We start from the raw sequence: 26029 nt of genomic DNA on the forward strand, positions 1-26029 counted from the left end.
CGTTGTCTGTTGTCGGGGGCCGCACGTCAGGGGGCCGCACTGAAGGCCACCAGGGGCCGCCAGTGGAGCCGCGATGGCCTTGCAATGAAGAACGCCGCTCCACGCACATCTCCGAAGAACGAGTTCTCGGGAGCATTCGGGTGCGACGGTTTGGTCGTAAATGTCAAGTTGAACACCGAAGAGTTTACCTCATTGAAAAAGAACTGCAGCTGTTCGTTCGCAAGGTTGATGCAAAGCTGCTCGTAGCGATTCACTTTGAAGTGCTCAAAGCCGAAGATGTCGAGAATTCCTGGACAAAAAAATTGGGGGGAGGAGGGGGGGCGATCATAATTCCATCACCAGTCAAAAGTTTTACATGAAAACCGTCACAACAACCGCGAGTTTATTTTAATCTAATCGATCGCTGCGTGGATGCATCTCGTAATGACAGGCGGTGCTCGAGGGAGCCGAACCCCCCTTGCTGAAGGCTCAGCCCACTCCCTTATAAAATTCGTAGTCAAGTGACAAAAAGGTTTTTACAATATTCACAAAGGGGGTGAGAGAGCTAGCGTAGAATACATGATATACATCAACATCAGATAGCATCAATGCTCATTCGACTTCGTGTTAAACATGTATTTAAAGTTTGCTTAGCACCAACTATGTTGAGCCACCACCTGCACGTTGTACAATACCAACCACCCCCCTTTAGACAAGGTCACGGCGACAATTTTACTGCATTTGCAGTCCTAGAGACCTTTAGTGCATCCAACACAATGCTTGCTTTCTCTTTAACTGCAAGAAGAACAAGAGCATTAACCTATTTCAGGAAGGGTCTCGGCTATTCCCAGGGCTGTCCGCGGTTCCAGCAGCTGATTAATCTTGACGACGATCCAGCCAAAGACACGAGCGTACGTGGCCTTCACGATCGAGTCCCTGGCATCTGTGGTGAGAAGTATGAAGTATCGTTCAGCAACTCCGCACTGAAGTTACTCTCGGCCGAGCAAGGACATCGTGGCGGGTGCACGTTCTATTTGCGTGGAACAAGTGTGCAAGTTGTGCCGTGCGTTGGGCAGATTGATCTCATCGCCAGCAGCAACTGAACAGGTTGAGTTACATCGCAAAATGAAGCCGACGACATGGGTATGTGTTATCAGCAGATTATTTGAGTGATGGGGATGAATATTAGATAATGGTTGGGGGGGGGGAAGCAAAGGTGACACTCACTTGTACTGATCAGCTGACCAGTACAGTCACTGTTTCCACGACTACCGAGAACCAGGCTTTGCTGGTCCAGGAACAGCGAAGAAACTGCCCCAGAAGGCCCAGCTCTGTGGTTCCCCGTGATCAATGAGCACGGGGCCAGCTCGATTCCAACTGGCAGTTGGACTCGGCCATGATCTGCTGCTACAGCTTTATAAACAGAAGCTGTTATGTAGCATACGGAGATACTACAACAGCTCACGGACAAGACTGGTGGAGGAATGGCAGCAAATGGCGATTATCGCGCCCGACAGGATGACCACTGCAGAGATAGAGCAGGTGAGAATATCTCGTGTGTGAGCACGAGGGGCCTGAGGCATCGCAGGACCGTCTGGGATTCCGATAGCGTGGGGAGGCCTACGTCCCAGAGGGGATAGACAACGGCCGATTAACGATGACGACTGTGACAATACCTTCTGCCTGCTGCTTGGTGTAGTGTCTGTAGATGGACTCTCCACGCGTGACGGAGCGGGAGAACAGAAGGCATTGTCTCAGTTTCTCCCCATCCACCCCAAGCTGGCTCTGCACACATCAGCAATGGAGAGGCTGGTCAGCATGTTCCATTCACAACAATAACAACAGAGGGAGGATTAGCACTGTGTAGGTTTTTGCAGCTGTGTCGTCTATCTCTCCCCATGAGTTTTCGGCAACATACCACGTGGTCCATCCCTCAAAATTGATGGACTATACGGACATAGAACGTGTGTTTACGTAAGAAAAACACAATAAATGTCCTAACATCTGTCTGTATGGACCATGACAGTGGAACAAAGACTAGATAGAGGACGTTCTAGGAAAAAAACTATGCCTGGATTACATCAAAGAGGATTTGTCTATAACAGGGATGCACACTTTCCAAAAGCGGATAAGCTACAGCCAGACATAGTTGGATGTTAGTCAGGAAGGAGCCGCTAATGTGTTGACCTGTCCATGTCTGAGGCGTTCGGTCAAGTAAATAGTTCTGTTATAAGAAACTTAAAATGTGCTCGATCTCATAATTATGTACACATGCAAAACAAACTGGAATCCCAGCATGCTTTGCATGTCAAGATCACACCACTAGTCCCTGCATTTGCTGCACGCAACCTTGTGATGGCCACCAGCTCAAAAAGGGCTAAGATTGCAGCATTCAGAAACATTGGAATCATCTACGGCACTGACCGCGACGAACCCTCTAATTCACACACACATTCAAAACGGACAGAACAATTGCACGGGGTTCACCATCGCAGCATTTAGCCAGTGGTTCGCTTTGCCAGTGATCGCCATGCTGCCACTGTCTTGAGGCTCAAAGACCACGTTGCCCAGAGACAGAATTCCTGCCAGTATGGTCAGCATGTCGACTTGTTCCTGCACATGGGAAATGCACGCACGCACAAACGCCAGCGTGACAGTGCGAAGATGATGCATTCGGACATCGCCCTTCTCACACAGCCTCCCTCCATGAAAACGTTCTGCGAATGCCGAGCATTGCTCGGCACGCAATAAATAGATATATGTACACAATTATAAATCCATGCATATTGTGGCCAGCAGAGGACAGTGTGTGGAGAGAGAAAAAACCACGTTGTTGTACTGCACTATGTATGTTGAATTCTTTCGCACCATACGTAGCCAAACCGTGCTAATCGGAGATGCAGGCAAGGACAAAGGACTATGCACACACATCACTGCTCCCCGCCTTCAACCTCCACTGTTCAGCCTGGTAGTGCGATTAAATAACCCCCATGACCCATACAGCATGGGGAGGCCCTTGTCCATAGAGGTATTGCACAATCGAAGCTGCCATTGGATTCATCACGGTGAAGTGATCATGTTCACCTTGAACAAACATTTGCATCGCAAATGCCAGCCGATGTGAGTCTACGTACATCTCAAGCAAACTTGGTGTAATGTTTTATTCCTGCTCCAAAAATGTTACCTGCTCCAAAAATCCCACCATGTCCATGGCATTGCACAACTCGCCGAACTTGGTGCTCAAGGATTTGCTGAGACCATCATCGATGCTCTGAAAGCTCAGGTATCTGTAAGTTCGCAGACCAGCGCAGATTAGTCGCAGGCACGTCAGAAGTCGTCTCCGAACGTGGCACGTGAAATACAAAACGGACCTGGAACAGTAAAACATCCCCGAAACGCCAGGGACTGAACTGAAAACGGTCTTTAAAAATCTACTGAAAGATATGGTTATGAACGTGGGCTGGACACAAGAAAGCCACCGTGGCTGTACAGGCGGGAACAGTTAATACGCAGCGCAGATGGTATAACTTCCTTAATAAATTGATCGATAAGTCACTTCCGCTTTGTTATAAAAAAAGCGGCACGAAAAAGCAGAGGCCCAGTCAGTTTCGAAACTAATAATTAGGCCCAAATACTGGGTGCTATCAATTATACACATCACTGCTCGTGATCAATTCCACATTACTACTCTTGCTGGTTGTAAAGGTTTTTATTTACAAGTTGCAAGGTAGTCTTCAATGCGTTGAGGATGTGTACGAGGACACGCCGACCCACCGATAGAGCTGTGGCTCGAGCAAGCCATACATCTCCTTGTCCTTCTCTGAGAGGCCGGCGAACATGTAGTAGAAAATGTGGAAGTTCCTCTCTCCCGTGTCCTGGTGAACTACGCGGGACTTCTCCAGCAGGTACTCGTTGATTTTCGCGCCCTTGACTGGAAAAAAATGCATGAACAACAATATTTACTCGGTGTGTAAATGTGACGCCATTAAGACAGAGCGGGCAATAAAAAAAAATTGTGATCTTCACCTAATTTCATCACAATTATGCTCTGCATCATGTCATGAGACAAATACTATATTTGGTCCTCTCGCAGAGCAGTACCACCCTTCAAATTAGAACATCGCCAGTGGAAGCGGACAGCACAGAGCTACCTCTGAGATCCCCTTACAGTGACCTCGGGTTTGCACAGCAGAGGGCAGCACTCTCAAAATCAGGCTTCGTTTTCAGTAGCGAGAGGCAGTCTAGTTATAGGCAGTGAAAAAGGAAGGCCTTTGAGCCTGGATTTGAACAGGGGTATGCAGTCAACAGCACAAATATGGCTGAGGGTAGAGGTCAAGGGGCTGCCTATGAGGAGTGACCTCCTACTGAGCAAAGATTGACTGGGGGCTTCTCCCAGCCAATCTTACCCCAGTGAGATGTAGACTCCATGCTTCTTTAAATCTTTAACTCATTAAATATTTTACTTGCCATTAACAAAAAAACTAAATACATCTACATGACGTACAGTGCAGACAGGCATTTCACATGGCTCGCAGCTCAATTTTAAAACAGCAGAAAGAATGTCGTTGGCTTGGGTAGGCTGCGGCGTGTCACTGTCCAAACCTGTTCAGTTGCGTTGTTCCAAAAAAAAAAACACTTCATTAAAAATTCTACTTTTTTTTTACCAGGTAAGGCCCACTGAGCTATACAGCTTGTTTTTCAGAAGCGACTGGGCCACATGTGACTGCTCAACGAAGTGGCTTATCACGTGGAAATTTATATAAGCCAAACAATCTAAACATATGTTTCGAAACGTTTAGGGAAAAACCGGAGAACCCAGATTCACACTCCAAATATGCAGGCGTCAAGGTTGGGATCGAACCCACGACCCACGACCTCCAGTATACCAGGCAAGGTAGTTAACATCTCGCCACCGTGGCCATACTGCACTCGATTAGCACACTGTGCTCTGAATCCGGCTATCTGAGATGTATTCCTAGCTACAGCTAACAACAGTGGCGAGGGATAGTGATCGGCTTCACCAACTGGCTTGAAACAAAAATAATCTCACATTCATCAATAGCACTGTGACGTGTTTGGGCAATGGCGCTTCTTCACAACGAATAAATAAGAGGCAGCAGAGAGATCGGTTGGAAACTTGCACTTAACACCATGGGGCCTGATGAGAATTAAGTTTTAATATGTTTTCTGTTGATCGGCTACTTTTATTGCCATATTCAAAGTTACCTAAGAGGAGCTATCGAGTGACAGATAAACCCTTCAATAATCAAAAAAGTATTACCAAATAAATTAATTCATATAAAAAGTAATATTTTTTTCAATATTGCTGGCAGATAGCATTTTCGTTTTTTTGTTGTATTGTTTTTTTTCTATGTAACATTTTCTTTAAACAAACTTGTTCCTACACACGGCCGGCCATGCCTGTTCGTGTCACCTAACGTCCCGCAGCCACATGCAGCTTCGCAAACGCAGTCTTCTGCTTCGCACCAAACACATCGCAGAGCATGGCACGCTGTGCAGCCTACGCAGAAAGTGAACGGAGCCTTACCATCATCTGGACGGAGTGCTCCTGCCAATAACATCTGGTAATCCAGCAACATTTGTTTCTCAAGCCTGACTGCCGATGAGACCCAGAAGAGGGTTAAAGCCCATGCAGAATTCGTTGCTTGCTTTAACAATTGCTGCTGGATAATATCAGTCTTGAAAGGCTTTAAATAAAAACATTTTTTTTATAGATGTGGGGGACATATAACAGAGTTCTGCTGATACGCAGTTTTACAAAAAATGTCCGCGTGCCACCGTTATTTACATCAGCAAAATGCTTAAGCGTCAACTGATCGGCTGCTACGACCTATTCCGACCGACACGACCCAGCCGCGGGCAATGGCACGGCACGGCACGCACAGCCGTAACTCGCACGTGAATTGACAAGCGCTTCGCCAAGCACAACCGACGAAAGCTGCCGCCATCCCTCAGGCTTAGTCGTAAAAACGGTACGAGCGTTTATTTGCATGTTAAAAGCTTCCCTGGCATAGGGTCCAGCTTTTTAAAGAGGCAGTGGCAGTAGCGTCCCAGGCCTTTGTACTGGACACGGTCTCAGCAATTGCCCCATAGTCAGTCCTGGGAAAATCGGTCACAGCATCTCCCATCTCGCCTTATTTTAACATCATCAGCTGTGATCGACCCACCGTTGGATGGTGCCTTCCCCCCACCTCCAAGCTGTCGCCATCCATTACGGGAATGCATTAATAATTGGGCTAAACTTACAGGTCATTTTATGCACCCTCACTCTCACACGTTATCCATGCCTTGTTCAGAAAAGTTTTTTTTTTCTTTAAAACACCAGACTCTTCTCCAGTAGCTATACAACAAGGCTGTGTGTCCTGGGCTTTCGAACAAGAGTTTGAGGCTTAGATATTAGAATGAACATGCCTTCAAAGTGAATTTCAAAAGTGCTCTAGTGATGTCACTGCAGTGAGACTCCCGGTATGTTTGATGGATCACTGACGGTGATGTCACGTGAAAGCAGCTGAACGTCACTTTAAAGTTTGGTCATTTTTTCTTTGCACGAACAAATCCTAAAAGTTTTTCAGAAAGCACGGGACACACACCGTAGATGTTTAATCGGTTGCATCCTCCTTCAGTTGGTATATATTAAATGTTAGAAGTAGCTACCGATGGATTGTGAAACATAAAAACCGAACACATTCGTCAATAGCGCTGTGGCCTTAAACATCTATAGTTAGAGGCTGTATTTTGGGAAATGGCCTTTCTTAACAGCACATAAATAAAGGGACATTATGTTTTGTTGTTGTTTTTAGACCAGTATTATTGAGGAATGCGTGCATCATTATTATTAATTGTGCTTGTGCACCACTGTAACTGAGGCAACAGGACCTTATTTTTACGATAAATCAAATCGTAAGATCAAAACACCAAACAGGCACTGGACATGCCACAAGCATGACTTCTACGTCAAAGCCATTACGCAATTTGTAAGATGTATTGTACATTCCCTTACGTCAAGAACATCAAGGTTTTTTTTAATCAAAATTGCCGACGTCTCTGACTTATTTACAGAAGCGCATTAACGGGTATTTATTACACCCCAAAGTATCTTACGACAACCACAAAAAACAGCTGACAAATAACTAAACCTCTCAAACATGTTTACCATTGTGCTTGATGGCAGACACAGCGACAGTGTCATGTGCAAGGATTGTTCACTCAGTGATGACAGCTGTATGCTCAATGAGGCAGGACGCATTGCAAGTGGGAAGGGGCAGTTAACCACCTTCCCAGTTCCACAGCAGCTGCCGCCTACCACAGCGGCATCGTCCAACTGGAACAAGCCCAAACGTAGTTTGGGCCGCTCTGTTTGCGAGGATGGATGGAGTTCCTGTGCCCTCCCGTTGTTTCGCTTAATTTGTATGAGGAAATTGGACTTAAATCGGACTTATTTAGCTATTTTAAACTGCACTGGATTTAAGTAGGATATTGGCGGAAAGGTAGTCTGCCAATACGGCCAGAGAAAAGTCCACGCGTTTCCTGTTTTACACAAAAAAATTAAGTGGAAATTGCGTCTTCGATATGTATAACCAGGACCTAAAATCAACAAAGATAGCTCTCCGTGCTCCTTTGCTTTGGGACTCCACCACTACCCTCATGACCACCAATTGATGTGTGTACGTGTACAGCCCCTTTGTTAATGCACTCCTGGACGAGGGCCTCCTTACACCATGCAGGTTGAGGGGGTTATTTGGCCATAATTCACCACACCGATCAGTGCGGTTTGGTGGTGAATATAGACTTTTGGAGCATAGTACAGCAACAATAATGGATTTTGCAGTAATGCCCTATGCTGAAAACGTAGCCCCCACAGCAGCCCACAACACCCGTTGTATGCATGGTGGTTGCCCACTAAAGCACTATTCCAGGGTTAATCCTGCTCAGCTGCCGAGATCTGATGAGACCAGTCGTGTTATTGGCAATTTTCTCATAGGCGTATCTTTTTGAATCCTTTATATTAAGTTCACTTGCTTGCTTGCTTAGGACCGTGCAAATCTTTCGGTCGTTATTTAACCCACTTCCCGTGATCCAATCGAACTGACACATTTTCCACACAGACTCGTTGTGCGTGACAATTAATGTTCTTGAAAATTTTTTTCCAAAATGTTACACTTTTAGGACAAAAATATTATATTTAATTACCAATTGCTTAGTGCTGCCATGCAATAATCTGACCCATAGGTGGCAGACATCTCAAGCCAGAGGACGAGAGGACTCTAGCCGCCACGCATATGAAGGATTTATAGTGAAAAACTTTGTTTTTACGGGTTATACTTGTTGTGTGTGCGTCTCGTCATCCAAGTGGGGAGCGGTAGTGCAACGGTTAGTGCGCTGCACCCCGAACCCAGCGACCCAAGTTCGATTCCCGCTCACGGCCAACACCAGTGACGATTATCTAAACCGGTCCGGTGCCTCCCCTAGTTCGGCTGAGCCTCAAATGACTACCCGCTGCAGTGCGTGAACATCGCCACTAGGGAGACAAAGGTGGCCGGGTGTGGTGCTGGCCACCTACCCCCCCTCGTGTGCCATGTCGGCCTTCATAGGCGCTACTCGCTAACAGCACTTGCCCCAACAGTCTGTTCAGGCTATATTAAGGATCTTCGTCTTTGTGTGTATGTGTGTGTGTGTCTTGTTATCAAACCGAGACATTTCGCCCATCGCCAGTTTACCTGCCCCATTCTGGAATCGCAGCTGAATGTACTTTCCAAAGCGACTGCTGTTATCGTTCATCAAGGTCTGGGCATTTCCAAAGGCCTCCAGCAAAGGGTTGACCTGTAAAAGCGACAGACGAGGTCGAGCACAGCATACACATTGCGGTATTACAAACGTTTTCTTTTCACGTACACACGCACAGCGCTGCTGAATTAACACAACTCATTTGCACCCACAGGGCAGCATGCTAATGGTTGTTTGAATTCGTTAACTGCTATTCAGCAATGACTCAAGGTTTCAAAGAGCAGTGAGATACAGCGCTTCTTCTGGCACACGTGTGTATCGCCATTTTCTATCCACTGCTGAACGAACGCCTCCCGACACTATAACCATCGTTCTCGGTACTCTAACACAATAACACGTCGGCTTTCGCGACCAATATTATCCATAATAAAGGTTTTTTTAGGTTAGATCACACATGTGTCGTTAACTCACCACCACCCGACACAGCCAAGTAGTAAGGTTTATGACGAAAATAAACTTATTTCGAATCCATCCATAATGGCTGGCAATAAGCACCGTTTGAAAAGTGTCCTTTGTTAGACACAATGGTATGCTACTTTTCACGATCAATTTCAGTCTTCCAAAAGCACCCCATCCCCTCCACTTCTCATTGTGTCGGTAAAAAGTACATCCATTATTTTTACTCGTATGATCTCACTCAACTTCACTGGTGACCCACGATAACATTTGAAATATATTGTCAGCTCCCTCTAATAAAGATAAAAGTCAAACGTGAGCTGTGGAAAGTGTTTGAGGATTTATCTTTGAACTTTGAGCCAATTTAGTCAACACTATAGGAATGTGCCATTTACTAGAAACTAGCACAAGAATAGCGCTCAAAGGCACCAGAAATTGGCTCCACCCAATACGAATTTTAGCACAGAGACACCGACTCAACATTTTGACAATACATTGACCGACTTTACTCACTAACCCTACCCATACACAAATATTTTTTTCATTTATTTTTACATATATGACGGTGGGCAATATAACCCTCGTAAAGATGATCGGACATGGATAAAACCTATGTATAAAAGTTGTGTTCGTATCAGGGACTTACCCAATTGAAACCTGGACAAATTGATCAAAGGGTTACACAAAACTTGAAAAACACAAACCAGAGTAAAAATAACGAATCGACCTGTCAGCGACCCATCAGCTTCCACGATGCTAATTTTAAATGCAATGCTAATTCAAATACACTCGAGGGCAAATACACGTTGGAAAGCGTGACGCAATCCATGCAAACGCATGATTTTTCGGAACTTGTTTTTTGCGAGCGCGCCTCTGCACAATCATTGAGCGACAGCGTGCCGAGGAGCGGCGTTGGTGCCACCGTCACCTGCAGCACTTGCTGCTCCAGCTGCGTGTTTCCCCGACACAGCTCCATGATGTGCCTCAGCAGCAGCTTGGTGCTCTCAGTCTTCCCAGCGCCACTCTCGCCACTGCGGACCAAACGAGAAACAGCACGGGGCACGCGAGTCACCACACCTCCAACTACCAAATGCCAAACGCTACGTCACCCATACGGGGGGGGCACAAAAGTTGATTTACCGGGATCATGATCGATCAACTTAAGTACCTCCTCCCCCCTTCAAGCTTTCACTATCAACACAAGGGCCAGCGAACATACACAAGTTACAGACATCACATCGACCACCGTTCTCAGAAGAGCAAGCGGGCTTGGGTAGGACATGCTGCTAGATGGGGTGATGGCCATTGTTGGACGAAAGCCTCACCAAGTCACCGCCACCCATCACGGTCCTGCAATGTAACAAGCCCCCGTAACACCTCCACACTAGCGGATTGATCACAGTCTCTGGGGTTGAGGTCTCCTTGGGTGCGTTTCCTGTGTTTGGCTGCTATTCAGTTATTAGTCTTCACCACCTGGCCTTCATGCATTCTAGCGACGATGTATCCTGCCTAAGCCCACTTACTTTTCTTAACGGTAATTGGAGGTCTTAAATAAAAAATTGTACTCTAATCAACGAAGGAGCTCCTCTTTTGGTCTCTCAGCACACCTCTTCACGCTTCTGTCCACAATGTTCAGCTTTCCAAGCTTAACAAGGAAATACCAGTTGAAGGTGGAACTAATAATATCATCCATTCCAAGATAAAGATACACCAACAAAGAGTTCTCCCCTCAATCTGCCTTTTCTAAAATTCTCAAAATCGATTGTGTACATTACCAATCAAAATGATTAAGGCAGTAACACAAGAATGGTTTTCCAAGTGCAATTATTCAAAAAAACAATGCCAGACATTCCCATGTAGCATTTAATAGACTGTTGGGGAAAATGCTTTAAGAAAGCAGAATCAGGATTTTTCTTTATCCTGGAGAAATCCGAAGAGCTTTGAAGCTTCTTCTTGGTTCTTTCGGTAAAGTCACGTAGAAGGGAAGTAATACAATAATAAAAATAAAACATAATAAAATAATTCTTAGACGCTGTCTCCCCGACAGACCTGGTCTTCACCTGAGGACGGCTGCTTGTGTTGTGGCCGAAACGTCGTGAGAATTATTTTATTGTTTTATTTTTATTATTTTATTACTTCCCTTCTACGTGACTTTACCGAAAGAACCAAGAAGATGAATCCCTGCAGTCACGAAAGCTTTAAATCGAAATTTTATTATGTTTTATTTTTATTATTTTATTACTTCCCTTCTACGTGACTTTACCGAAAGAACCAAGAAGATGAATCCCTCCAGTCACGAAAGAAGCTTTAAATCGAAGCTTTGAAGCTTTTTTTCACAGATTTCCAAGTCAAGCACCTGTGAAGGCTGGCAAGGTACATGAGGGGGTGGGTGGACAGCACCAAGACCTTGCCACCTTCGTCTCCCCAGTGCTGCTGCTTTCACGCCACACAAGGTATTCTTTGGTTCTTTCGGTAAAGTCACGTATCAAGATAAAATAATAAATTAAATTAAATACTAGCATACGAAGTTTCGATTGCAACACATTATTTTATTTTATTTATTATTTTATCTTGATACGTGACTTTACCGAAAGAACCAAAGAATAATTCCTGCAGTCACGAAAGCTCCAAATTAAGTTTGAACCACACAAGGTACTCATTTAAGGCGAAGTGGACCGAGGGGTAGACCCAGGGCCGGTTCAAATATTCACCAGTGTCATTTGGTCATCAGCTGGAATTGAACTCTGGTCGCCTAGTTCGTAGCACAGTGCGTTAACCACTGCACTACCACTCCCGACGCAATGACATACAAAGTGTTTGTACAATTGGCAAGCAACACGCACGATTTGGTATATTCGTGTGTCGCAGACAGCACAGTAGCTTCAGGATGTGTGCTTTATGACAATGCTCTACCTGATAACGATGCACTGATTGCAGGACTTTGCTGCCGCCCGACCCAGCATCGAGCGATACGCCGCATCAGCAATGGCGAAGATGTGCGGTTCAAGAGTGCTCTTCTGTTGGTTTGTGTACCTCTGAGACATCTGCAACACATTCCGCTGCGTTAAAGCCACGGGAACACACGGAGCCACAGTGTGGCTCGAAAACTTGCGTTTCAAGAGACCAGGCTTAAGACCGCAATGCGTGCGTACCGCAGACAAAACTTGGAGCGCAATTACGATTTTAAAAAATAAACACACATTTGTTTTTGACAAAGGTGCAGTACAGTCATGTGCCTGTGGCTCTTATGAATCTGTAATCATGATTTATATCCATTAGTACAAACCATCCACGAATGCCTCATCCATGCTGCGTAGCTATTGGCGGCTTAGAAAGTAGAGGTGGTACACCAATTGACCCCATGACCTAACGATGAAATTAATCTGTCATGACTCAGGGCCGCAATTCAAGAAAATAATCCATTAAGTTTGTTTAACAATATTATGGATGTAGCAGCATCCAGTGGCTGGAGAGGGTTACGTCAACTCATTGCATACAACACATGAATAGAACAAATATTGTGAATTGATGGGTGTATCCATGAGTTTAAGAATACAAATTGACTCAATGAATCTATGACCCCCGTTAAGAAATGGTCACATGTTGCTGCAGCCTTGAGGGAGATGCAAGCCACTCAAATGGGGTTCGATATGCCCCATTCTACAAGCAAGATACGTTAACAGACTTTGAACCACTACTTGCAGAACTACCAGTCACAACAGACCCTCCCATGCGTTACAAAGTACAGTACAGCGTTTGAGCCATTTACTGGATTACTATTTTTGTTTAACAAGCCTGAATGTTTCTGATGGGACCTGTCTGGTACAGGCCCATAGCTCGATGGCTTAAACAAATGCTGTGTCTTAATATACACGTTGAAAATATCAACGGGCTGAAAACACATTTTATTTTGCTATGAAGATGCATAACGGAGAAATATTTTTGTGGTATTTTACTACCTAGGATGCTCTAATTATATTTTTTTTATGGAATACCAAGTATAGGTGACACAGCAATTACATCAGCAGGACATTTATACCATAAAAGCACACTGATTTGACTTCAAAATAACGCTTTTATATTTTCGCAGCTATTTAACCCAATCGTGTTGCTACTGCCAAGTGATTAGATTTAAAAAAGCAAGTTGTGTTCAAAAGTCCTCTGCACCAGTCTAAAGTCCTTCAGGCCATTTATAGATCGGTTTACCCACATGTTTATGATTAACAATTTATTTGCACACTTTAGCTCTCATAGCTGGGCAAGTAGACTCCAGTAAAATAACTTATTTTTACGAGTTTTTTGTGCAGTTTTTCGTGCCCAGGGTGAGGAGGCATAGGAGCGCCCGTGACACTGCCGGTAGTCGTTGGCATCTCGGTCAGTCAACCCATAACACCTGCATCTGTTCCGTGCCCTCCTGCCAGCGAGCCTTCGACACTTCACGTGGCCTCAAGGTGTACCTAGCCTGGCACAAGCGCCGTGGTAACGTCACTGCCGCTTAGTGGGGAACGGCGGTTTTTATGAGGAGCCTCATTCTAGATTTGAAGCTTTCGTGACTGCAAAGATTCATATTCTTAGGTTTTTTCGGTAAAGTCACGTAGGTAAAAACATTTAAATTAATAAAAGTAAAATAAAATAAAAATCACGACGTTTCGGAGGCAACACAAGCTTCCGTCTTCAGCCACGACAGCTGTACTTGATACAGCTGTGGTGGCTGTGACGGTTCCACCTGAAGGCGGAAGATTGTGTTGCCTCCGATACGTCGTGATTTTTATTTTATTTTACTTTTATTAATTTTAATGTTTTTACCTACGTGACTTTACCGAAAAAACCTAGGAATATGAATAGGAGCCTCATTCCCACTTTAAGAGGCTTTCAGCCCAGCTGGCCATGCTGGACAGTCTGGAAATTTTTATCAGCATGTAACGATTCACTGCTTCAAGGCCTCCCCTAATTTCCTCAATTGCCTCCTGTCCTCCTTTGTTCCTGTCCAATAATGAGCTCTGAACTCTTTCATTTTAACTCACCGTCTATTCCAAATGTTTTCATGTGCATCTATTGCATTCTCTCGATATTCACTCCACGGTTATTTTAGGCTATCCCTCATCGGTTGTTGTTTGCACTTGTCCTGCCCATTTCCACCAGATCAGAATGAGAATCTTTATTTAATCCAATGTGTTATGAAGCTCTTTTTCGCAGATGTCCATTAGGGGTGGGTCAAAAATGTAAACATTACTAAACGCTTTGTGTGGTATCAGCAAGGTAACAACCTTAATCATTCATTAAATAATGTTACATTGTACCCACACCGATTTCAGAGGTCATGACATAACACACCATTTAAAATTACAGCCCATCGTATATAACTATATATCCTCCCATACCTCCGAATAGCACGGTTGGATATGTATGGTGCAAAAGAAGTTCTACATACATATCCATGATTCTGGATTTGTATTGCGTCGATATTAAATGTTTAACCATTGTAATATATTGTACCTTTATGTCATGTATCTAATAAACTGTCCTATCGATAGACTGCCTACTGCCATATGAATGTGGAATTTCCACCATTGGCTCAGGCCTGCTAGTAAAGCGCTTTGAGATACCGTGGCATTTAAGTTAAACAAATGACCATTCTTAGCCAAATGGTGAAAAAAAAAATCAACATCAGTGCTGAGGTGGCCCCGAAACCGGTTTAGCAGCTCTTAAGCAAAACAGCTCAAAGACTTGGCCAGTGCGGTCACTTCTGGAATGTGATGTTTATACGTTATATAAAAAACTACTTAATTTATTTCTTTTAAAACACACAGCGACCAAACACTTACCGTTTTCTCATACAAAGGAAGCTGCTTGAATGGGTTGATTGAAATGAGTATATCTCCAATGTAGGTCTGTGGATAAAAAAACACATTTAAATCGTATTCTAACGTGTACGTGGCAAAATAGCATGTATACATATAATTTCAAGTAATGCTGCTTTAGTATGGAAAGTAGATGAATATTATCAGGCGAATATTTTTGAAGTTTAAACAAATATGGGTGGTGCGTGGAAATTGTGCTATCTGATATATTACACTGGTCAACAAAAAAAAAATTTCTGGCCTGGACTTTTGTAGCTGTTTTAGACAAATTTTAGGGTGCTGATTCCAAATCTGATCTCAGATTTGCTTTATCACATCTCATTTTTATGCTATCGGCATACCCCATTTTCATTGATCTTACCCGAAATTAACTCTCACTTATGATTGCAAGTTGTTGCGAGTCAGTGACTGCTTTAGTGTTAAAATATGGTGCTGTATTTTTTGGATAGTGTGTTTATAATATCATTTTATGTAGATATCCACATTTATTTAATATTTTTATTCTGAAGTTTTTATTGAAAATTCAATATTTGATATCTCAAAAACCTGATGTGATAGACAAAAACTGATGCCAGATTTGGAATCAGCACCCCAAAATTACCTTAGAAACCGTTGGAATACCTTGTGCCAGAAAAAGTGTGTTGACCAGTGTTATGCCAATTGATTTGGACGAATAAAACATTTTCAGCTCGTTATGATCGGCATGAAGTTCCTCCCAAAACCCATCACCATCTCTCTTGTGAAGCACCTGTACGAGAGCCGATTGAATCATCACGTCCACCTCTCATCAGTGCGCCTACCCTGCTTCCACTGTCACTGGATTTTTCTGTTTGCTCAACGTCACTTTAAGATGTTTTCTTGTTCATGTTTTTTGTTTCTTGCGGTTGCACCCGATTCAAGAGCCGAATGGCTCACAGGGCTATACCAAATAAATGAAACGGAACCGAAACTGAAACCGTCGTTCGTCTCAATCATCAGCCATTGTCACTTCGTGATGCATCCTGCCCAAGCCTCACTTCATTTTCTCACCAAATCATTTGTTCATTTGATATCAACGGCCAACAACGGAGGGCTCTAACTTGTGGTTATTCTCCAATCCACGCGTTCCCCTTTCTGTCTCGCAATGAAATTCCAAGCATGCGGTGCATCTCCATGCTTCTAGTTGCCACTCCTTCAGCCTTTGTTCCATTTCCTTTATTAATGTCCACGTTTCTGATCCGTATGTCATAACAGCTAATATCCACAAGCGCCATATTTCCCCTCTTAGGCACATTGGTCTGTTATTCTTCAGTAATGAACATCGGTTTTTTTTTAAACCAGCCAGGTACATGTTGGCTCCTCTCACAGGGCATCCCAACAACCACTCAAATTTGATCGGCTTCGAAACGTTATATCAGCAATGCTGGAGAACACAGAGTGCAGACGGTTTGGTAACAGGATGTCAATAAACTAGTCGCAAGACAGCTCGCGATTGAAGGCATATAAATGAATATAAACGCTTAATCATGGGTGGCGCGAGCCTAACGTTGTAGCCCCATGCAACAACGTTACTTCCCTGCACTCGTTGCTATCTTATCGTACATTTATTGCAACACACCTGTGAAACTGTCCCACTACGGTGCCATTTCTGCAAAATAGTCTCAGGGCATTGCGTTGCGTAATGTTTATAACGTGTAGTCACATGAGAGAGCGACGCAATACAAACTTGGAATCGATATGCAAATATTCGTAGACACACTCTTGAAAATATGGGCAACTTTGGACTGTTTATTTGTCCTTATTTAGGATTAATCAGGACAGCATAGTCACCAACGCTCGCTGTTGCAAAGTCTGTCTTTGGGAACCATGTATATGGAATTTCCACATCGACACCGTGGGCCCATTATCTTGGCTGAGACCAACAATAATCAAATCTGTAAATGTCAATAATTTTTTGGGATGAAACCAGTCCACAATTGTCTATCACTGCTGATGTCAATTGGTCACATTACCCATTTACATTGATGGTAACCGATAGAAGACCACAATTCACTTCCTTCAGGAACTGCTGCTGATTTTTTGCATATGCCCAAAGGCTATGTGCTCTGTGCCCATTTGTTGCACCTTGTTTGAGGCGTGGAAGCTTCATGCATCTCCCAGGCAGTTAAAGTCATAATCCAGTACTCCCTGGGGGCTCCCACATATTAACAAACTCAAAACTCCGCAGCCAAACAGCGCCAGCGAATTGGCCGCATGACCTTTCCCCACCTGACCTCCCCACATGATCTGCAAAGTGTCTTTTGCCTCTTGATCACGTACAGATGTTGCCATGCGGTTGGTAGGGTATGTAAGTTTGACCAACCCTGGTATAAGAAAATTATTCTTCCCCAGGTTCTTCATATTCCATGCGTAAACATTTACAAGATGCAATGTTGGCAATGTTCAGCGAGTATTCTTACAAATAGACGTGAATAATAACAAACATTTAATTTATATAACGTCATTCATGCAGATTGCATCTCAGAACGATGAACATTGTGAATCACGTTTTAATATCAAGTGAACCAAGTAGAACACGAACTAAATGAAGGGTACGAAGATAACCAAAATGTTATCTATACGGGGCCAAAGTAAACATTTCAGTGCAAAACATTAGATAAAGTCGAGAAAGTGACCCCAAAGGTGTCCGAAGCACTAACCCTAGAGGATGGATCCTTCAGCTTTTCAGACCAGACAAATCAGGATGTAACTCACGCACCAGCACAATGTATTTTGCGGATTGTTTAAAAGTTTAAAAATTACACAAAACCGGATCAGTGTTTATGAAAACATCGTTGTAAAAGCTATTTCACAATGTCCGTGGAACATTTTTGTTTAAATTTCACAAACTACATTAAGAATCGTATGAGAATAATTATCAATTGTAGGTGCATTTGTCTTTATGTACTGAAAGTTGGTACATATTTTGCTAAAGTTTCAAAGGATGTGTACTTTAAATGTAATGTGGTAGTGCATTCGCTGATTCTTACAGAGATTCACGGTTTGAATTCAGCGGCCATCCCTGGTTATTACTGCGGGTGCTACTTGAAATGGACATTAAACATCCTATGGTGTAATTCACAAGAGTAAGCCAATGTGTGCCGACGTCAGCGTGCAAATTTGGCAAATATGACAAATTACTAAATTGGGATTATACAAAGCAATAATCGTCCCCGAACGCAAAACTTTGCAGGACCTTCCTGAAAAAATAGACTCAATGAGACTCAGTGAGGCTTTCCTGGGTAATCAAACGTATTTTTGTAATATAACAATGCAAAGGGCATGTCACTGATAACAATTGTGGTTTCAAATAACGCAAAAAAAGTGTAATAAGCACGCAGCCTTTGTGCATTTTGCAACAACAACAAAAACGTCTTCAGTTGCTGAAAATGTGCAATTGTGTGCCCTTGAATCCACAGGAATCTTCAACAGGGTAGGACAAATGTGTAAGACCTTCTCGACATTCAGTGAGAATGAGATAATGTCACGTGTTATAAAGTCTTAGAAAAGTTACACAATTGGACTATTTTGGTCAGTCATGGGACCTCGTCTATTTTGTAAAAAAAAAATTCTACATACGAGTGCAAGCAATGTCCAAAAGCATGAACACAGTGTACTCTATATTGGTTTACATACTTACCATTTTTTTTAAACGTTCCGCTTTGTACGAATCGGTTTGTTCCTATACATTATCAAATTATGTTATCCAAAAACGCCGTCACCCGCTATTTACCAGCTGACGTATGGAACTAAAAGCACAGACACTTGAAAGGGAGACTTCTCGAAAAGTGCGCAAAGAAACGTGGAGAGACGCACACTTGGGATTACACGGAGAGACCGAAAAGGGGGGACACGCGTGATTATTACGATTTATTGATCACACACAGGTGAAACGTATGCATTATCTTGCACGTTAAAAAGTGGGCTCGAGCAGAGACACGTCGTTAGAAACTCAACGACGGAACGACAGCCAGAGGAGGAAACGCGCACGAGAGGATGTCCAACGTGGCTATGGGAGTGCGTGTTGTTTTGACGTTGAGTCATGCGCGGATGCTGGGTACATAGTGTTACATGGTGAGACCGCGAAAGATCGATGTTGACTTTGGGATAAGCCTTCATCCAGCAAACGGTCATCACTCCTGCGAGCGAGACGTGTGCTACCAAAACCATTTTTCCTCCTCTCCCGAGTTTACAAATTTGATGTATCTCGCCTTTGTGTACGCTCACTGGATCCACGTGTTCCTCTTCTTGTTCCTCAGCGCACATTAATGCCAAGCACGCACTGTATTACCGTGCGCACTTCTTTGCCCACATTTTTCAATGCGGCATACGTGTTTATACCGACAACATACTGCATACAGAACGACACAGTCACACACTGCACGACGCATCTCTCGCGACACATGGCGTACGTACAAACCACCACTGGAACATCCAATTCAACAATAAAACACACACACACACGTGACACAGCACACACACACACACTGAGTACACACACACACACGTGCCACCATATGTGCTCGACATGTACGTACGTGAAATAAGCAACATCGGTTAGACAACCTAACGCAGCTTTGGCGAAAAGATGCGATCAAGTCTCTCAATAGCAGACCGAAGTTCAAGCCATTATTATGCAATTGCCAAAAGTATATCACTTTACTTACGTAAGACCGCAGTATGCCAGAGCGTGCGTGCAAGCCCCCCCCACCCAAAACACATTTGCATTCATTTAACTCACGTATATGTGGTCGTCGGCATATCGGCTTCTCAGCACTTCCAACAGCGTCGTCTCGTCCAAAACTGCCAAAGTGGCCAGATCGTCGGTCTTGGACGCAGCCATCGGCCCCCTCCGAATCTCCAACCTCAACTGTTCAAATCTCGGCCACGGAGAAACGACACCACCGCGTTTCGTGTTGCGGGAACGCCGGCGTTTGCTTGACCCCGGTTGCTCTCAGCTGCGCGCCTTTATGAGCCGCTCACGCATTTGCTGCAGGGCTTGTAGCAAGTGACACAAGGCGGAGGGGTGCTGGGGGATGGGATGGTTTGGGGGGAGTTCGGTGCGACGAACTTTATTGTCGCGGGAGCTTTGTGATGGTTGGTTGGTTGTATTACGAGCTTTCGCGTTTCCTCATTCTGACTGGTTTCGGTGAGAGTCAGACGGATTTTATGGCCAAGTGGGTGGAAAGCATGAATGACAAAATGTTTACGGGGGGCATGGGTGGGTGGGTGGATGTCGGCGTGGGGGGAAGGGTTGGTCTTGTTTTTTTGTGGGAGGGGGATAGATAGGAGCTTGGAGGACCAGTTCGACAAATACAACGTGCGATGATGTACAATTCCATTGTTATCGAGGCTTCATTTATCACGGAGTCGTTTCCAGAGCCCACCCCCCTCTCCCTAACCACCCGGACCGCCCACTCTAGGGCGTTGGGGAGACTGGAGGGAGAAGTTTTGTTTTTTCCGGAGCACAGCAGCGGACAGCTCCATATTGAATTGAATGGCTTATTTATAATTGATGTTAACTTCTTCTTGGTTCTTTCGGTAAAGTCGCGTAGAAGGGAAGTAATAAAATAATAAAATAATAAAAATAAAACATCATATTTTTATTATTTTATTACTTCCCTTCTACGTGACTTTACCGAAAGCTTTAAATTGATGTTAACTTACAGCCCTACTCCTGGATGAAAGTCTTCCCCACGCAGGCTGCGTCGGTCATGGCAGTTGTTTGGCCATACTTTGGGGCCGTCCATAAATGACGTCACGTGATTTTTGACGATTTTTTACCCCCCCCCCCCTCGTTACACGGTGTCACAAAAAGTCAGACCCCCCCTCAAATATGACGTCACAAAGTTCTGCCCCCCCCCCCCCCCCAAAAAAAAAACATGCTTTAAATCGCTGAACTCTGAGGTTGTAGGAGAAAACATTTATTTAAAGTCTATTTCATTAAGTAGAACCTGTTGTCTACATTTATTTAAAGTTGCGCATTATGATGTGACGTCACATTTCTCAAATCCCCCCCCCCCCCCTCGTCACACATCGTCACAAATATCTGACCCCCCCCTTCCCCCCTAGGTGCGTGACGTCATTTATGGACGGCCCCTTCGCCGTGCTGGTCAATACGGGGGTCGGTGAAGTTGCGGACGCCGTTAGCCGTGGCAGGTAATCGAACTCAGGTTCGATGGGTTCATTACCCGTTTCGCAAACCGCTGAGCCACAGCTTGGCCCTAATGCAGTACACAGTTCCGGCTTGTAAACACTTTACGTAGAATGTAGACACTCACACACACACAGCTGACGTTTTGTTGTGTGTAAGGAGTTTTGTGAGTTTTTGCATTGCAAACAAGAGGGCGGTGTTTGTGTGGGGGATGAGAAGAGGGGATGTTGTGGGGGTTGTGCAATTGTGTTTAAAGTGACTCAAATGCCGTGGCATTTGCTCAATGTTCGTCTACATAAGCAATTACAATTAGAACAATCAATAGCCCACAGGCTCCTTTTGTGACTTTACCGAAAAAAACTAAGAATATGAATCCTTGCAGTCACGAAAGCTTCCAATCTAGAAATAACAAAACGGATTTGACTATACGTTCAAACCCTTATAATGCACGTATTATCAAAAGAATGCTGCTGGTGCTACACTATGCAATGTAAAAGACTTACACTCCGTCATATACAAGATACCAGAATTGGCACTGTGTGACTGTATTAGATTGATAATTGAAAATATATATGACATGTTGAGCCCTAAAATTTGACTTAAAACTTTCGTGACTGCAGGAATTCATATTCTATGATTCTTTCGGTAAAGTCACGTAAATAGACAAAGAATAAAATAAAGTGAATACAAATATCACGACGTTTCGATCGCAGCATAAGCGTGCGTCATCAGGAGAAGGGGGTTAGCCTCTCAAGGCCATAGAATATGTTGAGCCCTTTGTCAATGATCATCTAAATGTCGGCTTTACGCGCGCGATCTTAATTTGACCACAATTCACCTACGATGGGTATGGTAGTTCGGGTAATTGCCGAAAGCGTTGGGGGTCGCCCATAAATGACGTCACGCACCTGGGGGGGGGGGGGTCAGACATTTGTGACGATGTGTGACGAGGGGGGGGTTGAGAAATGTGACGTCACATAAGATTGCGCAACTTTAAATAAATACAATATAGACAACACGTTCTACTTAATTAAATAGACTTTTGATAAATGTTTTCTCCTACAACATCGGAGTTCAGCACCATATTAGATACGCACTACAATGACAATAGTTTAAAGCGATTTGAAGCATGTTTTATTTTTTTTGGGGGGGGGGGGTGGGGCAGAGCTTTGTGACGTCATATTTGAGGGTGGGGTCTGACTTTTTGTAACGCCGTGTGACGAGGGGGGGTCAAAAATCGTCCAAAATCGCGTGACGTCATTTATGGATGGCCCCTTAAGCATTGGCGTGGGGGGGTGCAATACAAGTCCAGTACAACTGTGGATTATGCTCTACTGCCCTCTGCTGCCCCATCGCATAGCTCGGCAGCCCATAACACCTATTATGCATGGACGTCTCCCTTAAAAGCACAAATCCCTGCTTAGCTTCCGACAGTCAAACTAAATCCGGCACATTTCAGCTTACTTGGTTGAGAGCGTTCGGATACACATGCACAAACAACCGATATAAATATACTGTACCTAATCCACCGACCTGTAATTAACTCTGTTGCAGCAGGACTATCACTAACACACAAGTGCCATCAATCCATGCGCGCCGGTGAATTACTATACTCCGTGAAATGTCTCACGGACACAAAACAAAATCCCAATTTATCTTCAAGCGTTCGTCTAAATGTGCTCAGACGCTGCTGCAATTTACTCAGGTATAACAACAGAAGAAAGAGAGGAGGGAGTGTGGGGTGGGGGGGATGATCAAACAACGGCTTGTATTGTTGCTGAAGATCGCCACGCGGCAAGCTGCAAGCAGCAGCAGCATCAGCATCATCGGTGTGCTGTACGGATCAGAGCGGAGGATTTGCCTGCCACGTGGGGTGCAATGTCTGCGTATGTGATGCGTGCGTGTGTGGGGTGGTTTGGACGCGGTGTGCGTCATCACATACTCGCCAGGCACGCGCATGATGTAGAGGTTACGTAAGCCCCAAGTTGTGCATTGGGTTGCACGCATACACCCTCATTTATTGGAGCCGTTCGTGGCTCAGAGATACCAGCTTGCACGCTGCACGTGGAATGATGTGTGTATGTACGATTCGCCCCTGGGCAAAGAGCCCAGAAGTTAAAAAAAAACACACGGCCGATTAGAAGGTATGGCCTTTGACTTTACTTGAATTCAATTTGTATTTTGAATTTGCTCTCGACCAAGTCACACGAAATTGTCGACTCTTGAAATGTAAGCATGGTTGAGCCTGATTCGTTCTCGGGTGTTGTGTTGTCCTTCCCCGCAACACCGATTAGCGCGGTTGGCTACGTACGGTGCGAAATAAGTTCACCATACATACGGATGGGTAGCCCACCACCACGAGGTAGCAGTGTCGAGGGTCACCCTATTTTCCAATGTGGGATGGGTTTTGCTACAGGTTTCCTCACATTTAAAGCCAAAGACTCATTCATCGAATTCGCCGAACATCTCAATGTCAGACGGACCCTCGATACTGTATTCCCTTTGGCTTTCCTATGCAAATAATATGAATGATTGATCGGCAGCACCCGTGATCTATCCACTGCTGGACAAAGGCCTCCCCTTGCTGTCATCAAATGTTTTTATCACGTGGGTAGACTGTTAATAAGTATATTTGTACCTGCATGGATCAACACTGTGAAAATATAGAATATTAATACATATTCTACAGAGAACATTTTGACATTACATAATATACTAGATTCTGTAGAAAGAAGTTACAAGACTGATTTGTTTAAAAAAAAAATGTCTTTCCCCCCAATCTCATTCCAATGGTGTTATCAGCGTCATGTCAAGAAACAACGAATCAATTTAGAACTGTTACAGAGCAGCGAATCACTTCGTGTTAGAGAACGGTCATTGGAACTAGATATCAGAGAACTTCTTTTGAAATGGCAAGTTATCTATCACCGACACTCATCACATTCTTGATTTGAAGCTTTCGTAACTGCAGGAATCCATACTCTTTGGTTCTTTCGGTAAAGTCACGTAATTAGAAATAAAATTAAACAAATCACGACGTTTCGATCGCAGCACAAGCGGTCGTCATCAGGCGTGATCACGACCACTTGCTTGTGTTGCGATCGAAACGTCGTGATTTGTTTGATTTAATTTCTAACTACGTGACTTTACCGAAAGAACCAAAGAGGACTCTTCACATTATTTGGTGGCACTGCGTTACAACACGAGGGCGACACGCTAGGGGGCAGCACTTTCCCACCAGCCCTGCGTCAGGGAGACACGTTGGTTGTATAACTGTCAAAACAACATTTCTAATTCTCTGAGCTGGAATGTATTGCTTCATTAAGCGCAAACCCAAATTTAATGGTGTTTTTTTTGGCAATAATCAGTGACTGAGCTGAAACCATCAATTAATGACAACATGAGAACCCATTTCAATCATGGGCGGCTGTCTGCATTCAAATCGAAAAATCTCAGTGGTGCTAGCTCAGCAACTGTGACCACATAAACAGTTGGTCGCCTCTACAATCTCTGATCCTTATGTCATGACCCTCTTACACTTACCAACTATCGTTTGCCCTTTAATTTAAAATAGTCTTTCTCGTTCTGCATGAAGACACTATTTATCATTCTACTGTATCTTCTTAATACGTCTCTGGAAGTTCTCTTTGATTATCCTCTGTAATTTTCCTTGCTTAAGACAATTGTCAGAATGTTATCAAACCTATGTCCTTTATGAGTATTCTTTTACTTTCTGGAAGATAAAGAAACCACATGTGCCAGAAGGGGAAATGTTGGGTGCAGTGGTCAAAGGCTGGACTCACACTGGCTACGATCCAGCACACAGCAGGGCAATGTGAATGTGTGTCGGTACATTGTACTGCAAGACTCATGATTTGGATTCCTGTTTTCGAAATGGATGTTGTAGGCAGGGCAAAAGTTTGTTTTTTCATTTCTGGTTCGCAATCGGACCCTTTGAAACAAATTCAAACGATGCACCAGTCCTTCTGGGTCAAAGAAAGTAATCGGCATTGTCTTCACAAATAATCTTTTCTGAAGCATTTTTTTTTCAGCCTCAGTGAACTCAGTGTTTTACGCGTTTTTAACTAAGGCCTTTAACGCTTTGTTTCCACATCGCAGCTATACATTCATTATTCATTGCCTGTGACGATGCTAAACTCTTCTCCACGTGAAACTATGTTGGAACTCTTTGGAAAATGTACAAAGTAAATGTACGATAGCATCGTCACAGTGTATATACACGCGTATTTATTATGTATGTAACGATGAAAGAAGTTCCACATACATGCAAGTAGGGAGCACACCCGACAGTTACACGATCACGGAGGGAAAGAAGCGGAATCAACTCATTTTCAGGAACGAGATGGATATTGTGTCGTTGCAGCACTATGGAGAAGCCTTAATACAGCAGTGGATAGAACATGCCTAATGATGACAAACACTGCATTTAGATTCTCATAATTACGATACACTTAGTCTGTTAACATAATACCACCCAGCGAAAAAAACTGCACAAATTAAACAAAAAATACAAACGCGACAGTACAAATGGGATAAAACAAGAATATCGAATTTTGACCCTAAAATATATAACTTCATCGAAATGTTGTACCATATATATGTACAGCCCTCTTTGATAATTCACTGCTGGATGAAGTTCTCCCCACACTTCTCATACCGTTGGGGTGATTTGACCATACTTCACCACTCTAATCATTGTGCCGGTTGATAAGGGTGGGGCAGGAGGACAAAACCCGTTCCGATATCACTGGCCACTGATCTTAGCTTTAGTTGGGAATTGAACTCAGGTCACCAG

At 44.0% G+C, this 26029-nt stretch overlaps 1 protein-coding gene across 3 annotated transcripts in view; it reads right to left on the reverse strand.

Moving 5' to 3' along the window:
- Positions 1–20411, reverse strand: part of LOC144741727 (myosin-IIIb-like) — a 44341-nt gene extending 23930 nt beyond the window's left edge. For all 3 annotated transcript variants that reach the window (XM_078624234.1, XM_078624241.1, XM_078624247.1), the window contains exons 1-11: positions 19801–20411; positions 15006–15071; positions 12094–12224; positions 10109–10211; positions 8718–8820; positions 3754–3910; positions 3164–3266; positions 2467–2592; positions 1656–1764; positions 800–922; positions 189–289 (exon numbers count right to left, since the gene is read on the reverse strand). In XM_078624234.1, the coding sequence (XP_078480360.1) occupies positions 189–289; positions 800–922; positions 1656–1764; positions 2467–2592; positions 3164–3266; positions 3754–3910; positions 8718–8820; positions 10109–10211; positions 12094–12224; positions 15006–15071; positions 19801–19902 (1224 nt within the window). In that variant the 5' untranslated portion in view covers positions 19903–20411. The remainder of the gene's footprint in view (positions 1–188; positions 290–799; positions 923–1655; positions 1765–2466; positions 2593–3163; positions 3267–3753; positions 3911–8717; positions 8821–10108; positions 10212–12093; positions 12225–15005; positions 15072–19800) is intronic.
- Between the last annotated feature and the right edge of the window lie 5618 nt (positions 20412–26029).

Source organism: Lampetra planeri, chromosome 3 (assembly GCF_965212315.1).
Source record: "Lampetra planeri chromosome 3, kcLamPlan1.2.h2, whole genome shotgun sequence".
NCBI lineage: Eukaryota > Metazoa > Chordata > Hyperoartia > Petromyzontiformes > Petromyzontidae > Lampetra > Lampetra planeri.